The sequence below is a fragment of the Vanessa atalanta genome, chromosome 10 (assembly GCF_905147765.1).
Source record: "Vanessa atalanta chromosome 10, ilVanAtal1.2, whole genome shotgun sequence".
NCBI lineage: Eukaryota > Metazoa > Arthropoda > Insecta > Lepidoptera > Nymphalidae > Vanessa > Vanessa atalanta.
Window position 1 is genome coordinate 1,888,620 of NC_061880.1, and position 27,933 is coordinate 1,916,552.

Sequence of the window (27,933 nt, forward strand, 5' to 3'; positions counted from 1 at the left end):
GAATGAAGATGTCCGATAAAATACTATACCTAAAGATTATAAGATTAAAGTTCTCATACATCGTTACCACTAACATATTCAAACTATTTCGGACGTCCGCAATCACGCACAGCCCAATGGTTATTATAAATGAATACTATGTACGTAGTAGGATACTATTATAATAATATAAAATTATTATTATTCACTATTATAATTTCCTAACACTATATACAATTATCAATTCCTAACATTCGTGTTGAACGGGTATCGACCCATTAGCGTATCAGCTTATGTGACTGAGCCGTTTTCTGAGCTGTTGTTAAACTAGCCATGAAACTAGATAAGCTAATCCATGGTAAGTGGCTGTGAGGCTATAATCTGTCAATATACAGTAGAATAGCAGCAGGCGATAGGCAAATGTTATTTACACTGTATGAGTGAATAGTATTCAATATTGTAACTTTATTGGTATGATGATGGTGCGCTCCTGACCGATTTTCTCAACGGCGGTCATTCTCAAGAGACATCGGCCAATCGTCTCATTCGATTGTGTGTGCGTGTAATGTGCACAAATGTGTGTGTGTAATTCGCCCTTTATGTCGTTACTAACATAATCCTAGAAATAGAAATCCGACACGACCGAAGCGAGTTGAGACGACTTTACGTTCATTCTGAACCATGGGAAATGTCAACTCTGGCAACTTTTAAAATTTACACAGTTACTGAGAATTTCTTGTCTGTAAAATTCAATAACATTTTAATAACCCAACACGGTGCTTAAATTCAGTACCTCCAGACAGTGGCATAGTCGTAGCAAGTCGAATAAGTTCCGGATAAAATTGCGTATTGAGATACATCGGGTCCTTGTTTGAAATTTCTAAGATATAATATTTATTAGATGTATAAGAAGTTATACACAGTTTCTTACACGTTTGTGCAAGCAAACACATCAAAACAAATGACGAATAGCGTATTTCCCAAATTTGTCATGAGAGTTTTTTTTATGTTTAATATGTTAGGATTCTATCACCATAAAGCCCTTAATGCACGCAACCGCCGTTCTCTATGATAGATACGACCCTGCCTAAAAAGCTGCTGATCGCTGATCTTATGAATTAAACTACAAAATAAACGACAACCAAAAATTTGTTGATGGGTTTGGTGTATTGGTATCAAAGATATAATTGAGATGGCCAGTTATAAATAAATAACAAGCCATCTTACATTTGCAATAACAATGATTCTTTAAATATTTTTGTATTTATTGTGATTGTACATGTATTATTATAATAATGTAATTTATATAATGAAGTAGATATGGCAATGTAGCAATACATAGCATAACAACATGCTATGAGATTGACGTAGTTGGTACTGTAGATAATAATCCAACTTTGTTGTTGATACAGGTCTAATCGCAATTATCATTTTTATATTGAATATTATAATTATTATAACGCGTACGTTTTTAAAATATCGAATGGTCGTCTTTTGTTTTTTTTTTTTTCTTTTTAATTTACGCATAATAATATTTTTTTATAACACGAACGCCTGCCTATTTCTCGTGCAATAGGTCTGTCTGCCAATATTGTTTCTATTAAAATGTCTGCTAATTTAAATGTACAGGTCTAATTGAATTTATTTATGGCATTGTAGATCTAGTTTAAATAGTTACTAGGATATAGATATATTATATAACACAATATGATATGATATTTTTTAATTAAGAATTTCAATAAAATTATTATTTAGCCGTAAGTGTCAACAATATGTTTCTTTATATATAACTCAGTACTTAATATATGCTTTGATTTGTTATCATAAAATAGGTATTAACATAAAATCAAATAATTTAAAAAATTACCAAAAGGTTGCGTTCATTTTAATTGTAATTTTTAGTGTATGGTATGGCATATCAATATTCCATCGCCAAACTATAAACAAAAGTCACGAGTAAGCCAGGAGTTTACTTGCGTAGAATTTTGAGTTATCTAAAATTGATACAATAAAAGAAACACGAAACAAAAATCAACTGTCACTTTCACAAATATAATTGAAAAATAAAAATATAAAACGTGATCTTATATTTGCGTCTGAAGTAAAAGTAATTTAAAATAAAATTTAAGTATAATAAGTTCGAATACAGAATAAAGGTGCTTTCATCAACTTATTCAAAATCTACTTACTTAAACTCTTAAAGCTTTTTAGAAGCTCTATTTTCAGGTTTTACGTGAGAGTCACGTTGTTCGTAATTTTCTTTAAGTAACTTGTTATACTTTTAAGTAACTAAAAACGGTTTGACGATATCTGTAATAATATTAAATATTTATTACCAGCATGTCAATGTTTTTAATATAGAATGGACGGTTTCAACTCGAATATCAAATTGTGGTGGAATTTTATACACGAAGTTAAAACAATGGTTGTATGTAAAAAAATATCTCTTTATATTCATGAATTATTGCTTTAAAAAAAATGCAATCGTATCGCTGTCTAATATTTCTTAAGCCGAAGTAAAGTTAGTGGTTAAACATCACAAACTGGGTTAAACATCTGGACTACAGGGTGGGAGTTCAAGTAGTTTGTTTGACCTTTTGACTGTTAGACATCGCAAGTTAAGCTTAGTACATTATCTTGATTAAATAGGCCTTATTCTCGTAGTTTGCTTCCGTTTAGGAATTTAATGTTTTAACTATTTTGGTTCTTAGTTAACGTTTTCAACATTTAACGGACGGATACCGTTTTCATATGCAGTTTATAGAACCCGTCCATGAAATTTTTTATGTTCGATCCATGGCATATCTGATTGTTACTTATCAACTCAATATTTCCCAATATTTTGTCAGTTTTTATATTGTGATTTGGTTATCAAGATAATTTTAGGAGTAGCTGCGGTGTAATTAAGCTCAATTAAAAATCAATCTCGCAAATCTTCTCTTCAAGAAAAAAGAAGGCTCTAAAAAATTTACAGGTTACTTTATGGGCCAGCTTTAACGCCTTAGGGCAAGTGCGCAATTATGGAATACGATTAGTGGGACCCGTCAGTTTTTTCTCGCAAGTCTCCGTGTATGTCTTTTGTAGATATTATTTTCAAGACTGTTCTTGAAGTCTCAATGATCGTCCAGTTTCTTGTGATTTATTAAGGATGAAAATTCGCGTAATTATATTAAATACACTACGTTGGGTTTTTAAAAAATACCTATAATTGACCACAGTTTCGCTTAGAATGTTAATTGTAAGACAACATTACTGAGTTACAATGATTATACTTATTATGTATACAATATATATACATTTTTAAATCCCTCAATGAACAATTGGAAAGTTTGAATTTCAACATTTGCAACACTGAACAGGAAAGTTGGCGTTTGATATCAATCTATCCATGAGTCCAAATTCTAATTGCCAAAGATTAAGATCTGTCACCCGTCACGATATTGAAGAATCAAACCAATCTCGGAAGTATTTGATTCAACAATATAAATACATACAGGACAAAGTTTTGGTAAGATAGGAAATCCACACTTGTTTTACTTAAATCTGCAAATTAAATCAAAATGACTTATTAATTTTATAACGAGGAAAAGAAAATAAAATTGCAATATGCTGGATCTAGCCAATATATGCCATTGGGTTTTTCTGTAAAGAAGTTCTTAATAGCGGCACGGGATGAGGAAGTTAACAGTGTTGCACTCTCTCGCCCCCTGGATATCAGGCACTCGTTGCTTCTCCACCTGATCGTAGTAGGGTATTCTACTATGTTTGATAAAGTACAAAATGTTGATTTTTCTAATAAAAAAATATAATTAGGTAAAATAAACACGTTTTCTTGACATAAATTTAATTTAAATTTTAAACCTCTTTTATTCCCACAAAAACGCTGTCGTTTTGGTGACGTCACACTGATAAAAACAACAGTTTTGTATGTACGACTGGCATTAATTCAACGTTAACAGCTATAAATATTTGGTGTTTTTTGTATAATAATGAATTACAATCACTATCATTGGAGTGTAATGTGCAAATACTAGCATTAAAGCTCCAGCAAAGTTGTTTCTCAAAATACCAGGTGATATTGAAATTGACATGGCAGCTCGTGTGGTCACGTGATATACAGACTAAAAATTACTACTTTTAATTTCAATAAAATCAAAATATTTAACTATATACATATACATATTAATACATATATTTTAATTTTTATCAAATTTCTTAATTTATTTTCCACTACGGAAATTACCCTGTTCCATCAAAGGGGAAATGGAGAATGGATAACATAACTTGCGTAGTTGGCTAGTATGTAGTCCCTTAGGAATCGATCAGGAGGACATCACCGTCAAACTAGGTGTTGAACATCATATACTTTTGGTAATGTTCAACTCCTAAGCTAATTAATGTTAGATTATTGTCCTTTTTTATAAATACTTTCATATTTATCAGCACGTAATACGTTTTCCTGTTGGTTTATGATTTTCTTTCGTGTTATTTTTATGTCATTTGGATTAGTTTCTGAGAACTAATCCAAACGACAACATACCTCTAGTTATTTTATCGAATCGTATCATTAAGATTCAATTAGATATATGTAGATATCGAGTGATAAAAACCTCACTAAAATTGCTTACTATCTAAGTGCTAAAATAGTTAAAAATAATAAATGTTATATTGAACAGTTTCTTTTATACGTAAAATATAAAACACACTAACGATTTGACACAGTCAATTACATTGTATTTAAATTAGGTATTTTAATAACCTTTTACTTAGTGGAAAACCTTTGTGCAAGCCCGTCTGGCAAGGTACCACCCACTCATAAGATATTCTACCGCCAAACAGCAAGACTTGGTAGTGTTGTGTTCCGGTTTAAAGGGTGAGTGAGCCCGTGTTACTAGAGCCACAAGGAACATAACATCTTAGTTCCCAAGGTTGGTGGCGCATTGGTGTAATGTAAAGAATGGTTATTATTTCTTACAGCGTCAATTTGTAAGGGCAGTGGGGATCACCACTTACGGTCGGGTGCCCATTCGCCCATCCCGTTACATAAAAAAACCTACTGATTTAATATAATTACTTCTTTCAAAGAAATGTATCGAATTTAACAAGGATAGTTTAGCTTAGAGTAATAATAATACTGAAAAATATATTTTGGTTAACGTAGCCGCACTTATGTTGCCAATTATCTATACTAATATTTTAAATGCCAAAGGAACTCTTTCTGCTACATCTTCACGCTTAAACCAAAGAACCGCAGTTCCGGAAAGGACACAGGCTGCATTTTTAATGCACAGGGGTGCAGGGGTGTAGGGGTAAAATGCGGGGTGATGATTTGTGTCCTATAGGTATAGCTTTATAAACTTTCCGCCGGTAAAGCCGAAGGTTATAGTGATATGAGCATAAAATATTTTGACGTCTGATTAGTTGATTACTTGTATCGTACAAATTATACTCCCTTAAAGTATATCGAAGAATATTCGAACAGTTTAAGTATAATACGGAATTTTCTTTATTAAAAACTTTACTCACATTTAGATATTTATAAATGACATAATGATGAGTTTTTTCTGTGCCATTCTTAGGTGGATCAAAGGTTGGGGCGATGATGAAAAGGACATGTTTCTTAAGGTCATCGGTCCACCTAGCTGGCTGTCTTTTTCCGCGTTCCTATAATTATTTAAAAATACATAACTATAATTTAAATTAAAAATCTAAAAAGGAAATACTACGGAAAATGCGACAAGTGTGTATTCTTATTCTGCTAGCATTAAATCAAGTAAACATTCACAAAATTTTAACTTTGCATTTTTGCGCGTATTTTCGGTTTTCATCGTATATGAACGACTGGGCGAAGAAACAGAAACCTCTTTCTGGTTTTTCTTCTCAACGGAAATTGAACTGGTTTTCGATTAATTTATCACGATTGGAGTGAATTTTTATTTATTTGCCACTAATAAGTCCCGTATCAGTTCTCAACAAGATTGGCAACCCTAATTTATAACGCTTATAAACTCTATTTGTTTATTATTGAAAAATGTCAATCGCAAAACGACTTTTGCAACGGCGTTGGGTAAACCAGCAAAAATGTTCTATTATTTGTATTACCTACATCTAAAATATGTTTTTGAAAATATACGGTGTGCTCGGCGAGACTGGTGGGAGGACCTTCAAGGACAACTCAAACAAGCTGACAAATTACTGTCTGGCCAAATAAATTATCATACCGAACTGCCAATTTAATCATAAAAAATCACTTCAACATATTTTAAACAGTAACTTTTTATATATTGTAATAAGAATATTATCGGTTGTACTTAATTTTAATTTAAGCTCTGTTTTTTATTTTTTTAATTATAATTAATTGCTCAATAAATAACGGAAAATTTGAATTAAAATGTATACAAGAGCACGTTTACAGCGATTATATTGTTTTAGTCGGTACATGCTATTATTTATCAATTGTTTGAGGCTGACTTGTGAATCAGCTGTTACATCGCGCGGTCGCGGGGAAATCGTTGTTGTGGGGGCTATGGTCGACGCTGGCGTGAACGGCGTCAGTATACGCGAACACGCTTGTCGCGTCACACCGTTGTTTCGTATTCCAATTGATTATCACATTCCTTATCGCGATCTTGAACGTTAAGTGTATGTATGCCGTGTGTTTAATGGTGATTACGTTTTAGTGATAGAAAGATTTCTAAGTGTTAAATTAGTTACTTATATATGAATCTGTTTGACCGTACGTACGAATGTTGCGAATTCTAAACGCATTAATTGAGCTGATTAACAAATTCAACATATCAATCTGATTTTTGCCATTACAAAAGCTGATACGTAATTTTGTCAAGGTCATTTTTGTTTTTTGTGAAAGATTTTAACAAGTTCCGCCTGTTTCTGATTGTTGCTTTGTTTATAAGTTTTAAATACGAATTATTTAGTTTTCATTTCTCTTTTACTTGAATAAAAATGTCTCGTTTTGTATGTTGAATAATAAAACTTTGACACTCATGACTCACTCGTAGACGTTGCATTAATTGTTCTTGAAAACTCGAGTGAAAACAAAGGAAACTATTAATCTTGTCCGTATTTAAAACTTTGTTAACTTAGCGACTTAATGGTGAGACGAGTATTTCATTCTATTAGGGAAATACCACACATTAATAATATCTGTTATTAATTTTCTTCATATTATGAGACATAGTTAAAAATCTAAATCAAGGATATCGACGATTTTCTGAGTAATTACTTGGAACTGAGTAATACCGTCTGGCGAATTTATATTGATTACTGCGTCTCCTGGCAGATTCCCCCAGTGGTCCTGCATCCGCTCTCTAAGTTCGTTATCCATACCGATATCTATAGATATATCATCACTCTACATACCTTGTAGTTTTTTCGTGTGACATTAATATATAACACAGTCGTTAACCTCATTTTTATTGGCACTTGTTAAAATTTAACGAAAATGTACTTACACGCAATACCCGCATGACATACGGATGCCTTTGTCGGAGTAAATCTTTTAAACTTTAATGTAATCAAGGATATCTATCTACTCAAACGCTTCCTGTATGTTACAATCGAACTGTGTAATGATAGTTAGTTGTGCAATCTAATTTAGAATCTACCGTATATGAAGTGCATGTTGGAAAACGGATTAATAAATCAGAATTGCTAAATATATAAACGCTTCGAACGAAATTGGATTTGTAATAAAAACAGTGAGTGCAGTGAGGATGAGGTACCAGGGAGTTATGCCGAATGGAACGTCGGATTTGTTTCCCAACTCTGCGATCACGAATGGCTCATCATATGGCAAAGGAGATAGATACACTGCGGCTCCTAATGAGTGAGTTAGATGTCTATTTTTGTTCTTGGAATATTTGTTTGTCTTAAGTCACGATATTTTCGGCGGTAAGTGGACATAGCCAAAACACGATGCGGTGTAAATCAAATGTTTTAGCGATGGTCCACGATTAGTATTTTATCGATATAGCTTTAATTGAACGGCAATTTTTTACTCGTACTCGTAGTCTAAGAATTGTGTTTATATTAAGTTATTAAAAGAAAGCGTGACAAAAGTGAGTTTGTTTCGTCCAAGAAGTTTCATTTTAAAAGTTTACATGAAAATTTTGCATTCAATTCCACCTTGAAGTAAGACTGATCATGCCTAAAGAATCAATTCAATTCAAATTCTTTCTTAAATAACTATCAAAAACGATTTATATACGCGTGTATAAATAAGACACAGTCACATTAGCCTGTGATATTTTATCGAAGTTTGACGTTCCAGACGAAAGTATTTTAAGATTACTGGAAAGCAAAGATCGCTGAAGACACATTGCTATTCCTACTTGATTTGCCTCAAGATTATGATCTAACATTCAGTACAGGAAACGAGTATTTAGATACGAAATGGACATACGTCGGGGCTGTCATCTTCCTAAAGATTATTTATTAATCGGGACATTACACCTACTAGCGCCAACGTTTATATTCGTATTATCACCTGACTTGCCTTGCACTTCCAATGACATGGCAATGTTGTGTTCCAATTCAGAAATAATTTTCATGTCAAGACCAAAATATCTGTTTTTCCTTTAATGCGTTATCTTATTGGAGTCAATGTAAATATTTGACGATTTTGGGTCAACGTTTATTTAAACATACATTTATTATAAACGATTCTTCTTCACATCAACGTCGATATATTTTATTTATTATCGGCAAAGATAAAGATTGTTAGGAATATTATATGACTCACTTGTCTTAACCCTTTCTCTGTCCCGAGTATCACATATGAATCATATGATATATGCTTATTGTTTAGCTATTGTGTCGGCTATTCGGAAATGAAACGATAATATTTTGTTTATTATTAATATAGGTAATTCTTGGACATGAAGTAAATAAATATAGTTGTTATATGAAGTTGTAAGGGATGAGCAAATACCAGGGCAGGATATCTTAAAGTGTAAAGATAGAAAGATGATTTTTCAGTTTATTGATAAGTATAAGAATGGATATTTATACATTCTGGTTTCGATATACATAGATTTATTCATATACATAGTTAAATGAATACGATGCATTCTTTTTCAAAAAGAGGGACTTTTGGCGACACATAAATACATATACGGAGTATTACAACAAGAAATCAATACACAAATATAAATACAATTATATCCGTGATCGTCTTATACGATCCATTTTCGTTTTGTTATTTCATCGTCGTGTAATGAGCGAAACGCTTGACAACAATACAACAACAAACAACATAAATACATTGGTATCAAAACAGACGTGAATTTTGTATTCGTTGATTTCATACGGGATGTGACTTCAGAGTGTATTTGTAAGCATAATTAATTTTTGTTTAATCCGCGTTGTATACTAGAGTAACTACTGAGTTCATTGCCGACTCTTCTCTGTAGAATTTACACACCGAACCGATGTTTTAATTTAAATTTATTAATCTTGGATCCTTGGTGGTAGTTCTTTGTGTAGGTACAACCTACTCATCTTATATTCTACCGCCAAATAGCAATACCAATATAAATATTGTTGTGTTCTGGTTTGAAGGGCGAGTGAGCTAAGTATATACAGTCACGAGGAACATAACATCGTTACCAAGGTGGATGGTGCATTGGTGATATGAGGAATGAATAATATTTACAGTACCAACGTCTATGGACAGCGTCGACCACTTAGTATCAGATAGTTCATTTCCCAGTCTACGATATAAAGAACTCATCAATTTCAAAAACAAAATACACTTTTATATGCTGATTTTAATATTGAGACAGTTTTTTTTAAACATATATTCAGATACGATATCCGGTTTATCCGCGACAATATATATATATATATATCTATTTGAACCTGAAGTTAATATTAAAGTGAAACTTTGTGCTATAGAATTTGTTATTGGAGTCGTACGCCTACTGCGTTGTATTCAGGTCAGAACGGATTGTATTTACATATTTCGCTGTTCGGTAAATTTTGTGCGCGGTTGTATCAGTAATGTATGGGGACTCAACTTTTAATTGATGACTGCCTAACTAACATACTTTAAAGATGTCCTTCCAAAGTAACTTATTCTCTTATTTCGGTTTCCTTTAATTATAAATAAATAGAAATAAATAGTTTAATTGTACTTTATTGACATACTCTGTTATTAAAATGGTGAAATAGAGTAACTATTAAATTTCTTGCCGGTTCTTCTGGGTAGAATCTACTTTTCGAACCGGTGCTGTGGTAGTTTTACATATAATTTAACACTGTAACATGAAGATTCAAAGGTGCTTTATAAATATATAAGCCTACTTGAATAAAAAATATTTTGCTTTTTTTTCAGTTTAATTGAACTGTTTTCCGATTATGTCGTTATAATCGCGGTACAATGGCGTATTTGCAATAATTTAATATTACGTGGAAAATATTATGAATTATCGAATAAAATATAATTTATCAATCATTACGTTGAATGAATGATAAATGATATTTTATCTTTTTATTCAAATCATTAAATTATATTTAATGATTTTCAGATTAGCCGTTGTTTATATGTGCAAAATTAGCTGGAATCGTTATTTGTGTGGTTGTGATGCGATATGCAACGTTTCGTGTTGCGTGATCATTCTCGTTAACCGAGTCAGTAGTGATAGAAGCGATCGTGATAACGGAGTTCCGACGCGGCGCGGACGTGGCAATTGCTCACTAGGGCAGTGGCTCTCAATCCGTGGAACACTTTAATTTTTTCCGCGTGGAAATCACGAAACTATATGAGTTATCTTTTTATTAACTTAACTTTAGTCGTAGTCAACCCTTTTAACCGACTTCATATAGAGAAGGAGGTCATCATTCCTTATTTCTTTTTATGTTTGTTACCTCAGAACTCTGTCATTTATGAATAAATATGGTTTTTTTTTTGTTTATGAATTATTCATACTTTCCGTTTGGCGGTTATCATAGCCGGATTTGAATCGGGATAGAATCGGAAAAGTATACGTTATAAGTTAGTAGAATTTATCCCCTTGTCAGCGATTCGAAATCAAATCTTATAACGTACGTGTTCTGTGCTATTATAGTGTATAGTGGTGTAGTGTTCTTAACTATACAAAGATTGGGAACCCCTGCATTAAAACTTAATTACTCTTTAGATGTAAATGATGTCGAAATTGCGTAATATTGCTCAATAATATATAATCGCGTCGTTTTTATTTATAATGAATGATATAAAGCGGTGAATTAAAGATGAACTCAGTAGCTATTATTAACCAGCGTTGCAGAACTATCGATAGTACTATCGATAGCATCGTTTTGATCAATACTTTCGATAGTATCGATAGCTCTCCGTGAGCAATACTATTGATTACGGCTATACTATCGATAATATCGCTAGCTCTCTGTAAGCAATACTATTGGTAGTAACGATACTATTGACACTATCGATAGTTTAGGTTAAAAGTAATGGTTTTTGCAATACTATCGATAGTATTGACACGTGACACAAAAGAAGGAGAAGCTCCAGTAGACAATCCAAACTTTTGAATATCGCAAACGAAAGAAGTTTTCTAATATGATATTTATTTTTTCTTTCCGTAGATTTCCCTAGGGTTCTTGAACCAGCACTCATACTCATTGTATAAAATGTGGAGTACTACTATGATGACAATAGAGTTATTTTTTCAGTACTATTTTTAGATATGTTGACCTTTTACTAGTTTTATATCACATTTGACTAACTCTAGTAACTAGCAGATAACGTCGTGGAGCCCGAGATCTTGGTCCTTTCAATTTCTGGGACGGCCTCTAGGCCATTAAATACTCAGTAACAAGCTAGAATCAGGGAATGGGCAGTGTTTACGTTCCTGTGCCTCAAAAAAGCAGATGAAGTTTGTCCTGCGCCCTAAATGTTTTCGGATTTCTCGTCCCATCAGATTATGAGAGTAGTGTTTGCGCACACAATTTTGCAATATTAGGACGGTACTTCAATGGCAAAACTCGTGCGTGATGTATCACTAAGATTCCATATTGAGTATTCGCCTGTAACGATCTAAGATTGAATTAAAGCATTCGCATGCAGTGAAATAAATAAATATTTTTTAAACAAATATTGGACAACATCACATACATTACTCTGACCTCAATGTATGTAGCTAAAGCACTTGTGTTTTGGAACTTTTTCTACATCGATTCGGCCGGGAATCGAACCCGGGACCTCGGAGTGGCGTACCCATAAAAACCGGTGCACACTCTACTCGAACACGGAGTCAAGTCAGTTGTTTTTTAAAATGTCGGACGAATCTGTGTAATACTCAGATTTTCTCCAAGTGTAATGATCAGTTCTTCTCATTCTCTATGTTCGAATCTGAACTGTTACACGAATGCTCCAGGTAAGCCACCACACTGATAAGTCCTTCGTATTTGGAGTCTCTTAAGAACGGTCGCCGGCACCAAAATAGGTCAGGATTTTGTTCATTATTATAATTTTTGTACTTTTTAAAAACCGAAACTAATATTTTATATACGCTGTTTTGTTGAGTTCTTTTTTATAATATAAGTAATCGGTGAATCAAGTTGACCTGATGGTAAGTGGTCATTACCGCTTATAGACATTGTCGCTGTAAGAAAATTAACCATTCCGTAGATATCCATTGCGCCACCAACTTTGATACCTAAGATATTATTTCCCTTGTACTAGTTACACTGTTTCACTCACCATTTAAACCGGAACACAACAATACGACGTTTTGCTGTTTGGTGGCATAAATACCTTATGACTTATCAACTTGGATAAATAATTATTTACATAATAAATTATTATTCGATGTAGTGTCATAAAGTGATAAACAGGTGCCATGGCAATTATAACCGATTTTGGCTTACGATAAGCCGTTCTATAACAGATTGATCGTTTCATCATCGAATATCGTTATAATCGGTTAAATACCGATTAGAATTATAGCAGATAAATGGCAATCATAAGAATTTGACTATGTTTTTTTCCTGTCTATACTCTTTTTAAATGTTCAGAAATGCTTCCTGTATTGTTATCATTATTAAGTAAGATGTTGTTTAATTATTAATTACACTATATACTCATTATTATTACACAGTCATCCGACATCCGTTACAAAGTCTTCTGTCGTGCTGTCAAATATCATTACATCGTATAAAACAAAGTCCCTTACCGCTGTCTGTCCCTATGTATGCTTAGATCTTTAAAAGTACACAAGGGAGTTTGATACGATTTTTTGTTATAGATTGATTGATTCAAGTTTATATGTATAATACATGCACAATATAGTAGAGAATCACAAATAATTTTAGAGGTTTCTGAAGTGATGTCGTAAATAAACCCTTTTTTTGCGCTTCTATTGCAAACGCGTTTTGTATTGTCTTATGACTGAAAAACTGTGAACGTTGTATATTTAGTATTAGCATTGCACCCGTGCAAAGCTGGGGCGGGTCGCTAGTTATAGGTACATATTATCCAAAGGCAAGACTTCGACATTTTTACTACTTTTTATATCACTAACACTTCGTAGAAAACTTTTTTAATTCAGTTCTCCAATAATGCTACAATGTTTTCAAAAATAAGCCCTTGATGAAAGGTATAAGCTTGCACATTGCGAACACTTTCCTTTGTATTCTTTTATTATTTATTTTCCCTTATATCCCTAATTCTTAAGCCTGTTTTAAACTGTTTTGATTCTGCTTATTTATTAATATAAATAAGCAGAATCAAAACAGTTTACATACGAGATAGATATAACAAATACAAATCACGAAAACTCAGTAGTTCATATCTGAACTGGAACTTAAGATTTTCGATTAATAAATATATAGTTTTACTGGGTCTTGGTCGTCTGGCTGAATATCACGGCTCTTCAGATGTTCTACCGCCAAACAGCACTACTCAGTATTGTTATATTCCTGATTGAAGGGTGAGTGAGCCAGTGTAACTACAGGCCTATGGCAATATAAAGGTTGGTTAATATTTCTTACAACGCCATTGTCTAGGCCATGGTGACAGCTTAAAATCGTGTGGACTATTTGCTCATAAAAAAATATAATTTCTATTGCGTATTATTTGTGCTAGTATAGTTAAATAATATAAAATCACACCTGACACAATGCCGATAATGATTCATTTTCAAGTACGTTCTTTCCCATGGGCTTAACCGTAAAGTGTAACCATAGATATCTGAAGTGCAACGCGACGGTAAATACGTCCCTAGTGTTACATACAATCTTGCGTCGTTATGAAAGTAAATATCGAACGTCATGTTAAGAAATCAATCCATAAATCTGATTAAGTTTTGCATACATTATAAGAGCCGAGATGGCCCAGTGGTTAGAACACGTGCATCTTAACCGATGATTTCGGGTTCAAACCCAGGCAGGCACCACTGAAGTTTCATGTGCTTAATTTGTGTTCATCATGTACATCTCATGCTCAGCGGTGAAAGAAAACATCGTGAGGAAACCTGCTTGTGTCTTAATTTCAACGAAATTCTGCCACATGTGTATTCCACCATCCCGCATTGGAGCAGCGTGGTGGAATATGCTCCAAACCTTCTCCTCAAAGGGAGAGCAGGCCTTAGCCCAGTAGTGGGAAATTTACAGGCTGCTAATGTATGTATGTAATTATTATTTATAATATTATATTAGTCGCCCACAGGTTTTCGCGCGTTTTAGGGTTTAGACATCAGGTGTTAGGTTTACAAAAGTAGCCTCTGTCCTTTCTTGTGATTCATGCTTGCTTCCTACCAAATTTTATCAAATTCGATTCAGTGATTTGCCCAGACAGACATACAAAGTTACCTTCGCATTTATAATATAAGTATAGACAGGTATCTAAACTTAAATCCGCCCGCTGTTAGAGAGACACGGCAGATATTAGGGACTCTATGTCTTTTTCTGTGGCGTGATTGTATGAAAATATATAAATGTATATTCAAACTCATGATGATAGGTTGAGTAGAAGACGTGAAGGTGTAACAAAGAAACATACTTTCGGATTTATTAAATTAGCATTCAAGTGTCATTTGTTTTGATTGGTGTTTTCCTGTGTCAAGGATGATTGAGTAATCAGTAGGGACAAAGGTTACCTATACGATTCCGCCAGGCTCTGACAATAATAACGTCAATATCACAAAATTTAAAGGGCCGCCTAGTGTTTTAAAAAGTCGAAGGTTCGATCCTGTACGCGTATTTTCGTCTCCAACCAATAAAACTTTATTCAAGTACGCTCCTAAAATATACTTAATTTAAATTTGCCATTCTATTGGTATGTAAATTGTGTCGAGAAGAACCAGCAAGAAACTCTGTAGTTATTTTATCCACTAATTAAATGTCATGTGTACATATTTTAATTAATTACATATCATAAATTTATATCCTGTATGAAAATCAACGAATAACTCCACGCTTTTTTTTTTCTTAAATATATTTTTTATCTAAGTAATACGCCATATTTATCAATGTCTTTTTTTATTAAAAGTTATTAATTTGCAAAGCTAAAAGTATGCGGAATTTTAATATAAGCGAAAACCTCGCCCGAGGAAGGGTGTTTGACTTTAAGACCGAAAGTTGCTGTTACAAGTTCGTATTTACTTCTCGTGTTTATATAATGTTTGTCACTGTTTCTATCAAAATATTTAATAATAGTTGTCGTCCGCGACTTCGCTCGCGTTTAAGACGATGGTCATCGGGTATTTAACACTTTTGTGTTATAAGGTAACCTATAATGTTGTTCCTTGGATTTCAAGTTTGATTTATATCAAATTTCATAAAATTCGCTTGTGAGGTTTGGTTGTCAAAGAGCAACAGAGAGAAAGAGCTACTTTCGCTTTGATAATATTAGTATTGATTACTGTTGCCATCGTAAATAAACAAAATTTGTTAACAAAACTCTGAAGGTGAATGACCGAAATAGTTTTTAATTTAGAATGAATGTTCTATATTTAAACTTCTGAAGTGTCACCTCAAATTATAAAACGATACTATGAAAATATTAACCAAGAAATATTTTCATTTTAGCTTCTTCGTCGCTTCTGCCGCTTGTTAGAGGGTATGTCAGATGTTAAGTCGCCCTGATTTATTCCTAGGGAGTGCACAGTGGTGAGCACATTTTCTATAGGCTGCATAATTAGTGTCGTTTAATATTTCGCAAAATGTTTGTATGTGTCCCAAATTTACAATAGCAGGATAGAAGGAAAAATCACAATCAATAACTGTCTTCAAAGGTTTCTCTGTTCTGCGAGATATCAGAAATCTCTTTTACAGATTTCTTAATTGATGTTAGGGTTGCCTCAGTAAAAAAAACAAATAAAGGTTTATTTGATTCTTCCGTCAAATCTGCCTAACGGTTAATCCCCCAGTGGGAGTACATTATTATAAGCTGTTTGTATTACTTTCATCCTAATCCGGTCCACCGTTTTAGTGTGATCGAGTTACAAACATACAAACTTTTACATTAATAATATACTAGATTTCGCTCCTTCGCTCGCGTTTTAAGTGTTGGTTGTTAGGTGTAAAGAAAAAAAGTAGCCTATACTTGTGGGGTTCAAAATTTTATCAAATTCGGTTTAGTAGTTTGGCCGTGAAAGAGCATCAGACAGATAGATGGACCGACAGAGCTACTCTCTCATTTGTAGTACGGAAGTACCTCTAGATAGTGTATATGTAGAATCATACAACGTTGTTTTAAATTATTTATTTTACAATTTTGAAATATAGGGCAGATAAAAGTTTTTTTTTCTTCATGTAATTGTTGCACGGGCATTTAGGCCACCTGATGGTTGGTCGTGATCACCAACCATAGACATTGGTGCTGTAAAAAATAATAAATATTCCTTACATCACACCGATGCGCCGCCAACCTTGGGAGCTAAGATTTTATATTCCTTGTGCCTGATGTTATGTCGAACCGAAATATATCTGATGAGTGGTACCTACCCAGACGAGCTTACACAGCGCTACCGCCAAGTATAATATTGCTTTTTTAAATCCTAAAATTCGTATAAAAGTAAATTGACATATATAGTCCATTCGACTCAATAATAACAAAAAATACTTCGAAATCTCAACATAAATATTTACAGACGTAGAGTACATCTGTTTGTTAAGAAAGAGATAGCGAATACAAAACACAGGTGGAAAAGGGAAAACACTTGTGTTCATATGTTTTTCTCGAACCGTTTGTACACGAAGACGTGACAGTTATTTGGATCGCGGGTAATATTATGTGTACGTGTCGTGTTTATACTTCATCCGGACAAAGGCCGACTGTGACGATGTGAGAACAGCAGTGCGATTCTGTAAGAACTAACTCGGTATCTCACTCGTGAAATGTTGACAATCGACTTATACGGTGATACGGCATTTTGATGCGTGCGTCATGTTAATTTTATAATTAGTATAGTCAATGTCGCATCTCACATTCTATTTCACGTTGGTGATTTGCGGTTTTGAGTTTCGAGTCTCTCTGCACGGGTGCTCACTTTTCATACTTTAAAAATAATTATGCTCTACTTTTAATTTATATTGATTCGTTGTAGGATTTTTTTAAACAAGTTGAAAAACGTGTGGTTATTTTTATGTCTGTTATTCTTTAAAGGCTATAATTATATGAAACCTTTTTTTTATTTTATACTGAGTTTAAATTAATAGTCTGTAAATTTTTAAATTCTGAATCAAAACCTTCAGTTCTGTTGAGAAATTTTGAAGTATATTTCACCCGGTAGAATTTTATTCCAAACAGAGTGCCATTTTAATAAGTTTAACGGTCACGATAGATTCCCTCTTCTAATACGATTCCATCGAATCTCAACTGGATCATGTTTTAGTAGAATTGGATAAAGGTAAAAAACAAAATCAAAATTACTTTATTGAAGTAGAATTTTACAAGCGTCATTTTATAAACTATATTAGGTGAAACTACCACCGGTTTGGAATGTAGTTTCTGCAGAGAAGAACCGGCAAGAAACTCAGTAGTTACTATTTTTCAACATATAAAATACAAAGGAGTGTTAGTTGAATACAATTATATATATGCATATATAGCCGAAATGGCCCAGTGGTTAGAACGCGTGCATCTTAACCGATGATTTCGGGTTCAAACCCAGGCAGGCACCACTGAAATTTCATGTGCTTAATTTGTGTTTATAATTCATCTCGTGCTCGGCGGTGAAGGAAAACATCGTGAGGAAACCTGCATGTGTCTAATTTCAACGAAATTCTGTCACATGTGTATTCCGCCAACCCGCATTGGAGCAGCGTGGTGGAATATGCTCCAAACCTTCTTTCAAAGGGAGAGGAGGCCTTTATCCCAGCAGTGGGACATTTACGGGCTGCTAATGCATATTCAATGCATCTTGTATTGAATAGTATGTTTTTTTGTTAATAATGTATTTTTCACAAATTATTTAAATTTTTGAATCGGCATAGTTAAAAATATCTGCGGAATTTTATTACAGAATCGGTTAAACGGCAACGATTACGTTTCGTTTCGATTAACATAAATTTGGTTTATTTATTTCATGCATTATGTAATAAAATTATCCTGAGCTTGTGACGTTCAAGAGTCGTCCGAGCGAAGTGCGCACGATATATTTTGTTTATAATAATTATAGGGAGGTGACCTGCGTAGTTATTTTATTCTATAAGTACATGTTGCTGATCTAACAACTCTGGAATTCGTTATTTCGATACTAATCATTTTTATTTTTGTTACAGAATTTTCGTGAACAGATCACTACATTTAGAAAATGTTAAGTTTTATGGATTCGATATGGATTATACATTGGCGGGTGAGTATTATTTTATTTCGTTATAAAAGATTAGTAAAAAATAAAAATAAAAAATACATAGATAATAAACTGACTTCAAAATTTTCCGGAATATATGCTTCAAATTAATTCTTTTTCTTTACAAATGAAATGGCATCACCTTGGATCAATACTGAATCTCACGCCAATAAAGGTATTGTTTATAAATGTAAATATCCGAACACGCAAAAATACATACATACGTATATGTATATATATATACGAACGAGTTCGGTACTGCTATTTGATATTATTGTATATTTTTGAAGACGTATCAAAATCATAAATATACTTTATCCAAATACACACTTACAAATCTTGAGTCGTAATTGTAAATAAATTTAAAGCTATCATCGATCATGCTTTTCCCACCGAGACGAAATGACAATAATTATTTATAATTTACTCAATAGTAACTAGATTTTATCAATTTTTTTACTTGGTCATCAAGTAAAAAAACCCACTACTACTGGGTTATGAACTCCTGAACGTACTCAGAAAAAGCTTTGGAACTTTTTCCTTCACACCGTTGCGGGTTAAACTTTACATTAAATAATAACTATACATTCTGTGTAGGTCCATTGTCTTTAAAAAAATCTTAGTTCTTCACACGGGTCCAATAATGTTATATATAAAAAAAATATATTGAAGAACATAGAAATCAAATTGTTTTTCGTCCGGCTAGGAAGGTTAAATTTATCGGTATTCCTCTGCTGTAATATACATACAAGTAATATACATATTAACCTTCCTCTTGAATCACTCTTTTTATTGACGAAACCTTCATAAAATTCAGTTGCGTAGTTTAGAAGATCTAAGCGTACAGACGGCGAGAAGCGAGTTTGTTTTAGACTACGTAGATGTTTAACTGGATTATGGTAAACTTCATCACCGTGGACTGTATAAATTATTTAATACTATGCACTTGTAACATACTTCTAAATGAAGCTGCAACACATCAACTTCAATACCTTTTAATCGATCGATGCCGGGTTCTGTAGTACTGAGAACCAAAAATAATGTAACGAATTCGGTTTTATTTATCGTGCGTTTATGAAATCTTAAATCGATCAAACAGTACTTAATTATATATACGTATTGCTTACAAGTTAGCTACACGTGTGTGTAACCAATAATGTCGTTATGTAAATTAGTCTAGAAATAATGTTTTTGTGGTATCGACTTTGTAATTAAATTTTCATCCGAAGGTAGTTCCGAAGGTATACCTCCACGTAAAATAATCAGCGTGCACTAACAAATAATATAATCTCATTTGTATTTTTTTGCTGACTCTATTCTTAAATTAGTCATCTCACGCACACTAACATGTTTTGTATGCACGAGCGTCACTCGTACCAATGCACGCCAATAATTTATCGTGGAGCGTGGATGTTCTTTACGAGAATGAAAACCCTCCAGTTTTGGCTCATTTCCATTTGGTATATTTTGACTGGGTACCTATTGGGGATATATTACCCTGGGATAACGTCGTACGGTTTTTGTAATCTATAATTTTGTATATTATTATTAATGACTATACATATGTCTATTCTAATATTATAAATGTGAAATTGAATCTGTCTGTCTGTTGCTTGTTTACGGCCAAATCACTTAATGGAATCGATGAAGTTTATTCTGAAGCAAGCTTGAACTCAAAGGACGGACATGAGCTACTATTTTTATCCCTAACAACTGACGGATCAAACCCTAAAACTCACGCGAATCCGATAACTTTATATATTGAACAAGTATCCTGCGTGTGAGGGTTTGGACGGGTGTCCAAAAATATTATAATGATCAGTCGAGTATCTAAGGCGTGAAATCGTAACAACCTAACCTACTTTTACATTTAAATATTAGTTAGGACACATCTATAGCCCACTAGAAAACAGTTCGGTCAGACAGCGTCAAGAGTCCGGAAATAAATAAGAGTACAGACATATTTTTTTGGATAAACAGTAACGGAACCAATTTGCCAATAATAACAACCTATACCGTTTTGTATTATTTTATACAAGTATATGAAATTTGTCCATTGTTTTTTTTTTCATTCGATAAGGTCGATCGATTTTCCTTTCGATTAAGTTTCATTCAATTAATAAATAAAAAATGCATGTCAACTTTCAACGTTAACATTTGTAAGCGATAAACTCTGGATACGCCGAATCGATTATCATAATTCTTTCACCATTAGAGAGCTAATTTATCCACGACCATTATAGTCATAAAAATAGGCTATGATATATAGGTCACTGCTGGTATAGTTATGTATTTGTTGTTAAAAATCGTGTGATTTAGATTTTTTGTTTTGATGTATTCGTCTGGTAAAATTCCGATCATGTTTATCGTGAGTCATAAGCGTGTTTGAGGTTGCGTGATTGATGCGGGATGGAGGACATGATGTAGATTAATTTGAGTGAACTTGTGAATGTATAACAGACAAAGCTAGAAGGCTGAATTTCGCGAGAACGTATTAAATTACGAATCATGTAATATTTAAACGAAAAGTTTTATAATTATCAAAAGTCACGGTTCACTAATTTAATTATTTACCCCCTTACTCACTCACGAATCATCTACTTCTGGACGACATACATATTTCAATTTTTTAAATCATGTAGTTTTAAGCCTATAAAGGAAAGAAAATTAAAAAAAAACATAGAAATTTAAAAAAAGATACGACAATTACTTATATTTTTCTAAACTTCTAAAGCACCTACACACGGCGAAGTAAACGCCGGAAGGCTTCGGGTATCAACTTCAGGGTCACGTCACTCACATAGGAACTGATAATTGATTTATACTTCGTTAAAACTGAAAAAGAAAAATTTTATGGCGTAATTTCATTTCTATAGTATAAATGAGAAGTAACTCGAAATTAGAATGATCTGTCTGTTGCTTTTTTGCGGCTAATCCACTGAATCGAATTTGATAAAACTTAATATAGTAGGTAAAGACGACCTACTCGAGATGAACTCCTAAAACGCGAGCAAAGCCGCGGGCGACAACTACTATTATTTATATTACCATTGCGCAATATATTGAAATTCACACTGTTACTAAAAATACCTTAAAATTGGGTACCCCCTGCCTGTAGTTAAAAAGGTCAATGTCCGAAATTCTAGTAGTTAAATAATTATATAGTATAATAAATATCATAATTAAGACTGACAGTTAATTTAAACGGTCAGCTAATTTAGGAGGTCTATTAAGAAACGTAAACAAGATACATTGACCTGCTTTTAGTGACATGTTTGAATTAAAAAAAAATCTAAGAGTGTATGTAAATATTAAGAGTATTTTTGGATTTTGGTTATAGCCAACATCCGGTACACTCGGAATGATCTTTTTTATCTATAAAATTAGAAACGGCAAGCTTTTATGTGACATGTATGACAGCAGCACTACTTCTACCGTTCAAAAGTATGAAAATTTAAAACCGTAGGTTAGATATATACTTACTCGGTAGTCACTGACGACATTGTTATCTTTTGTACAAAGAAAGCTTCGTCACCTCTTGACTACATAGGATCATGTTATCGCGGTTCTCAACCGCAGCAACTTTATAAAACACGAGATCAAGGTCATTGAATATAAAAAACCTATTTGAACTGTCTTACGTCGGGTTAAACCTATTAAATACGACCTATTTGGAAAAAAATACGTTTTGAATATCGAACCTCATTTTGAAGTCAATTTAAAAATAGGTAATATAATTCGACTGTGTTATTTTGTCTAATATTAAATACGATTATTCATTTTCAGAATATAAATCGCCTCAATATGAAAACTTAGGTTTTAATTTAACTAAAGAAAGGTTGGTTCACAAAGGATACCCACAGGAAATATTAGAATTCGAATATGATCCCTCCTTCCCTGTCAGGTGAGTGATGTTGCAATACTAAAATATTATATAATCTTTTTTTTTTAATTTATAGTTTATTTCTAGCATTTGTTTGCGCTTACACTAATTATTATCTGAGAAGTATTACATTCGTCTTCTGCCTGACTTAAGTCTCGAGTATCAAATGTGTGCTTGATAGATTAATTTCCAGCCACAATTAAAGCGCTTAAATGCTTGATTTCCTTATTCGTATAATACGATACACGAGTCGCACGGGACGTGACATGGCTCTATTTTGCTCTGCCACAAGAATACGGATTATTTGTTATAAAATTTTATTGTTTTTGTTTTAGATATAATTATGTTTTGTGAATTTTTTGTTGCAATTAATTTTACATATAATAATTAACGTATTGACACAATGTAAGACAAAGTCGTTAATCTTTTAAAGTATATATAATTCACCTTGAATTAATTTATCTAGCGTAGCAACAACTTGTACGAGACATGGCAAGGTTGCCTATGACATTAAAATATAACACAACATTCTGTTTGCAAATATAATTATAAATACATTTTCTTTTGAAAGCTTTTTATGCAAGGAGTGCGCTGGTTAGAATTTATTTTTAAATTTTAATCATGAATAATTTGTACCTCAGCTTCAATTTGAAATTTAATAATAAAGATAATGTTATACATTTAAAATATTATATAATATAAAATTTAATTTATAAAGGAAATACTTATAAACTCCAGTGAAAAAATATATAAAATTTCGTCATTATCCGGATTCCTTACATACAAACAAACAAATTTTACCTATTTCTAATATAAGTTTACATTTTTATACACTGTTATTATACCGTTGTAAATTATTTACTTCATAAGTATTATTTTTTTGTTGAGTTAGTTCCTGTATAGTTTCGTTGGTGGAAACATAAAATGTCTAAGTTGATTTGTTTGAAGATAATATAAATAAAACTTTATAAAAATTAAAAACCGTCTATATTTATGCGTAGTTTATAGGTAGGCTCTGATAATGTTCACGTTGAGCATAAAATTATCATAGTGATTTCGTAACCGAAGTAGGAATGTAGACCGAAGCACCTAGTTAGTAAATTTCACCAAACTCTGCTGTACAACAAATTAAAAATAAAAGTGTTGTGTATGAATAAATAATATTCTTTGGACTATTCTATTATTATTATTTTAAATTAAACATTTGATAATGCATGCTGAATTTATTACATTTTTATTTTTTATCTATATTTTTCTGTGATGTCGTAACTATGATTTTTAATTTTGTTTTCTTTTTTCAGAGGCCTATGGTTCGATACGCTGTACGGTAATTTATTGAAAGTAGATGCATATGGTAACATTCTAGTCTGCGTACATGGATTTGAATTTTTAAAGCAGTAAGTATTTTTAATCTGTGTCAATTAAATTATACTTTACAGTTTTGGTTATTCGTTTAAATGAACACGTCGCCGCATTAAAGTACACTAATTCTTTACACTCTCAGATATTACACTGACTTTTACTAGTTTCTTCATTTACATAATACTTTTTTAAAGTAACATTTTCGACATAATAGATTTAGTTTTATTCATAATTAGGAGTGGCATGGTAGTATTCTCAAGCAATCCTCTGACGATAATGTCTCCCTAAAAGACGGAACGGGTAGTTTTTCAATGTGTTTGAGCCGGTGAGGGAAACGCATAAAAGGTGATTCATAATGAGCGCCTCGCTGATCTCTAGTTAGCTTATAAGGATCCAAGGTCCCGAGTTCAAACTGGGGCCGGCCAATAGTAACCTAATATGATTTCCTTTGGGCAATACTAATTATCAGTCACTTTGAAGAATGCCGTATCACCGGGTTCTGGGAACTAGAGACGAGAGGGTGCACTTTTCGCACAAATTTGTCCAATGACGTGGCTTAAATCGATCAGGAGACCATTATTAAATATTATGAAACCTATTAACCTATAGTTTTTCTAATCTTTTGACGTCTGTGTTAATAATGTCTCCATTTTCAGCTCACAGGTATATGAATTATATCCAAATAAATTTTTAACACTCGACGAATCAAGAGTGTATGTGTTGAACACATTATTTAATTTACCGGAGACGTATCTGATAGCTTGCCTCATAGACTTCTTCACAAACAGCCCGCAGTACGCCAGGTGAGAGAGATTATTGTTATTTAAGATTTTAAATTAACATGGCTATTTTTATTACTATAACTTTATGAAACGGGATATTTACCATTTTTTTTTTTATTTCGTGGAGAGTCATGTCGAAATATCGAGCTCCACCAAATAAAAATAAAAAGTATGGTAAATATCCCGTTTCAAATATTTATAGTAATCATTGTTATTATTAAATCGAGTCGAGTCGAGTTAAATATTACATTCATGTTAATTGAATTCATTTTATGTTGAAATTTCTAAAATATCTATTGAGTTAATACAACTGTTGCTTAAGTTCAGAATGAAGGCTAACAGTAATTTTAAGTGGTGATTTTAAATGAAGGTTACCAGTATATATGTAGATATTATGTTATAAAAAGTAACTGACTGTAAATGGCCCACTGCTGGGCTAAAGCCTTGTTTTTATTTAGACGCAAAAGTTTTAGAGGTTATTTCATTACGTTACACTAGTGCGAACTAGTGAAATATTGTGTTTTGGTATATACTATGAATTCTGAATCTTTATCTACCTTGTGCTCATCCAAGTGTATACGTATCTTTGACAGGGTTAACATATAGGCCGTTTGTATTTTAAAATTCACTAGGTGAAAATTGCTCGTAGCTTTTATGTTAGAATAAATAAAATAAAAATTATGAATTTTTATTCAAGAGATGTTTTAAGAATTTCGAAAACAAAGACAGGTTTTGTTCTGATTTCATTTCATTGTAACTTGCTAGTCACATTTGGCGCCAAAATTATGAAAACTGTTTTAGATGTAATTTTTTATATCAAATAGTATACATTAGTTCAGATGGAATGAAATGAAACGGCCAGTAACTTTTTCCGTTCTCTTAAATTATTTCTTTGTTAAATTGTTACAAATTAGTAATTTGCAATCAAAATTTTTCTTTAATTTTCCGCACATCTACGGCTGGAGCTCTTCAAAATGAGACCTTAATTATATATAAGCTACATATTAATATATAAGATATCATACAGCATCGGCACGCACACAACTGTCTGTCTGTAGAGATGTAATATGTCAACTAAAAGTATTATATTGTTACATTGACAAGGATTATATTCTACCGCATCGAAATATGGATCGGCTTGTGAATCATATAAAATTTCAGAGAAAAGACAGGCGTAAGATGCGGCGACCTCGCAATGTCATTCAAATCTATATTCCAAGATGTGAGGAACGCAGTCGACTACGTGCACATACACGGCGACCTAAAGAAGAAGACAACGGAGAATCTGGATCTCTACCTGAAGAAAGACGACAGACTACCAATGTTCCTGTCGCGGATAAGGGAGAGTGGCGCGAAACTGTTCATTCTCACGAACAGCGACTACAATTTCACGGACAAGATTATGAACTATCTCTTCGATTTTCCATACGGCGCGAAGGTAAGTTCATACTAGCTTTATAGTTTTAATAAAGTCTCGCTTATAAGATTTTTAAATCATGCTCTGTGTTCAAATGAAAGTAGGTATTTAGTTTTTCTAGAAGTTGTCAATGTCAGAAAACGCGTTCGTCTTGCGCCTTATGTTCGGTCGTGTTGTGTTGCCATTCTATCAATATTATTATTATGTTTATATGAAATAGATAAACTTGTCTATGAGACAACCAATGATGATGAACTTGGGTTCTAAGATGTTATGTCCCTTGTGCCTGTAGCTTACTTGCCCTTTAAACCAGAACTCAATATTACTAAGTATTGCTCGACACGGGGACATTATAAGTAAATGTATATACGTATTATGTATATATTTATTAATTATATATTGTATGGTGTACACATGGTGATATGTTTCAAATTTTTATTTGTATTTGTGAGTCAATTGCAAAAAAAATATGAAATTAATATTTTTAAGTATGGCCTAAAATGCATAAAATTTATCGCAGTAAATATTATGAGTTTTTTAAACATGATCAATTGGTGTGTATAATTTTACCCACGCGAAGTCGGGACGGGAAGCTCGTATACGTATTGAGAATGTACGATATAACGGTATGTAATGAGGACATATTATTATTCAAAATCGACGAAGAGAAATCTTAACTAACATTTACGTAATAATAACTTTGCTTCGTCAAATGGTCAATATATGTGTTAATATAAGTATTGTTTTTAAGTTGGCAACATTGCTATTTAAACCTCGTGTATACTATGTAGGAATGACACGAGCATGGTACGATGTCACGGAGTAGCGTTATTTTAACAAAAACCTCTCGATAGTTTGTTTATCAAACACCGAAGGTTGCGTTAATTTCATTCGTTAATATATAAATACCTACCCAATGTCGTTCGGGTAAATAAGGATGCTAACCCGTTCTTAACATTTGCCAACCGACTCTACGTATTTTTTTGCGCATCAAAACTATTTTGTTAAAATCGCTGGTCGATTGTAAAGTATTCAATATAATAATGATTACATTGCATTACCGGCATTGGAGCAGCGTGGTGGAATATGCTCCAAACCTTCTCCTCAAAGGGAGAGGGGGCCTTAGCCCTGCAGTGGGAAATTTACAGGCTGCTAATGTAATGTAAAAAATATTACATGGTGGTGGGGTTTAGAGCAAACAATCTGGATCGGTAATAGTAATACTTAGATTACAATTGAAGGATTTCAATTTTTGTATTCCTCTTTAAAGTGAGCCAGTATAACTTCGGGCATAAGGGACATAACATATTAGTTACCACGGTTGGCAGTGCATTGGCGATACAGGAATGATTAGTACTTCTTGCAGTACCAATGTCTATGGGTGGTGTCACTTACCATCAGGTGGCACATTCGCCAGTCCGTCTAACTAGGACATGGAATTCAATTTAATTACGAAATGCAAGTTATGAATGTGCGATAAATACGTGGGTAGATTTTGACGTGGACATATTAATGTATACATACATACTTACATATTTATTATGTAGGTGATGATGTCGTAACGGCTGTTGCTGATATTTTTTGACAAACTCGATAATGTTTTTATCGGCGCGACCTGGGATTGAACCCAATACCTCGGGTTTTCAGCCGAGGGAGTCTTATATATAAAATAGGTTACCATTGTTATCAATCAAT

At 32.9% G+C, this 27,933-nt stretch overlaps 1 protein-coding gene across 5 annotated transcripts in view; it reads left to right on the forward strand.

Moving 5' to 3' along the window:
• LOC125066860 (cytosolic purine 5'-nucleotidase) overlaps positions 1 to 27,933 on the forward strand; it is a 40,200-nt gene that overhangs the window by 2,919 nt on the left and 9,348 nt on the right. For 2 of the 5 annotated variants that reach the window (XM_047675154.1, XM_047675153.1), the window contains 5 exons: positions 18,724 to 18,797; positions 22,581 to 22,698; positions 23,979 to 24,074; positions 24,696 to 24,842; positions 25,983 to 26,259. In XM_047675154.1, coding sequence (XP_047531110.1) covers positions 18,724 to 18,797; positions 22,581 to 22,698; positions 23,979 to 24,074; positions 24,696 to 24,842; positions 25,983 to 26,259 — 712 coding nt within the window. Of the gene's footprint in view, positions 1 to 6,517; positions 6,716 to 7,597; positions 7,826 to 18,723; positions 18,798 to 22,580; positions 22,699 to 23,978; positions 24,075 to 24,695; positions 24,843 to 25,982; positions 26,260 to 27,933 lie in introns of those variants that run through there. The other 3 variants (XM_047675155.1, XM_047675157.1, XM_047675156.1) reach the window with 3 other exon arrangements.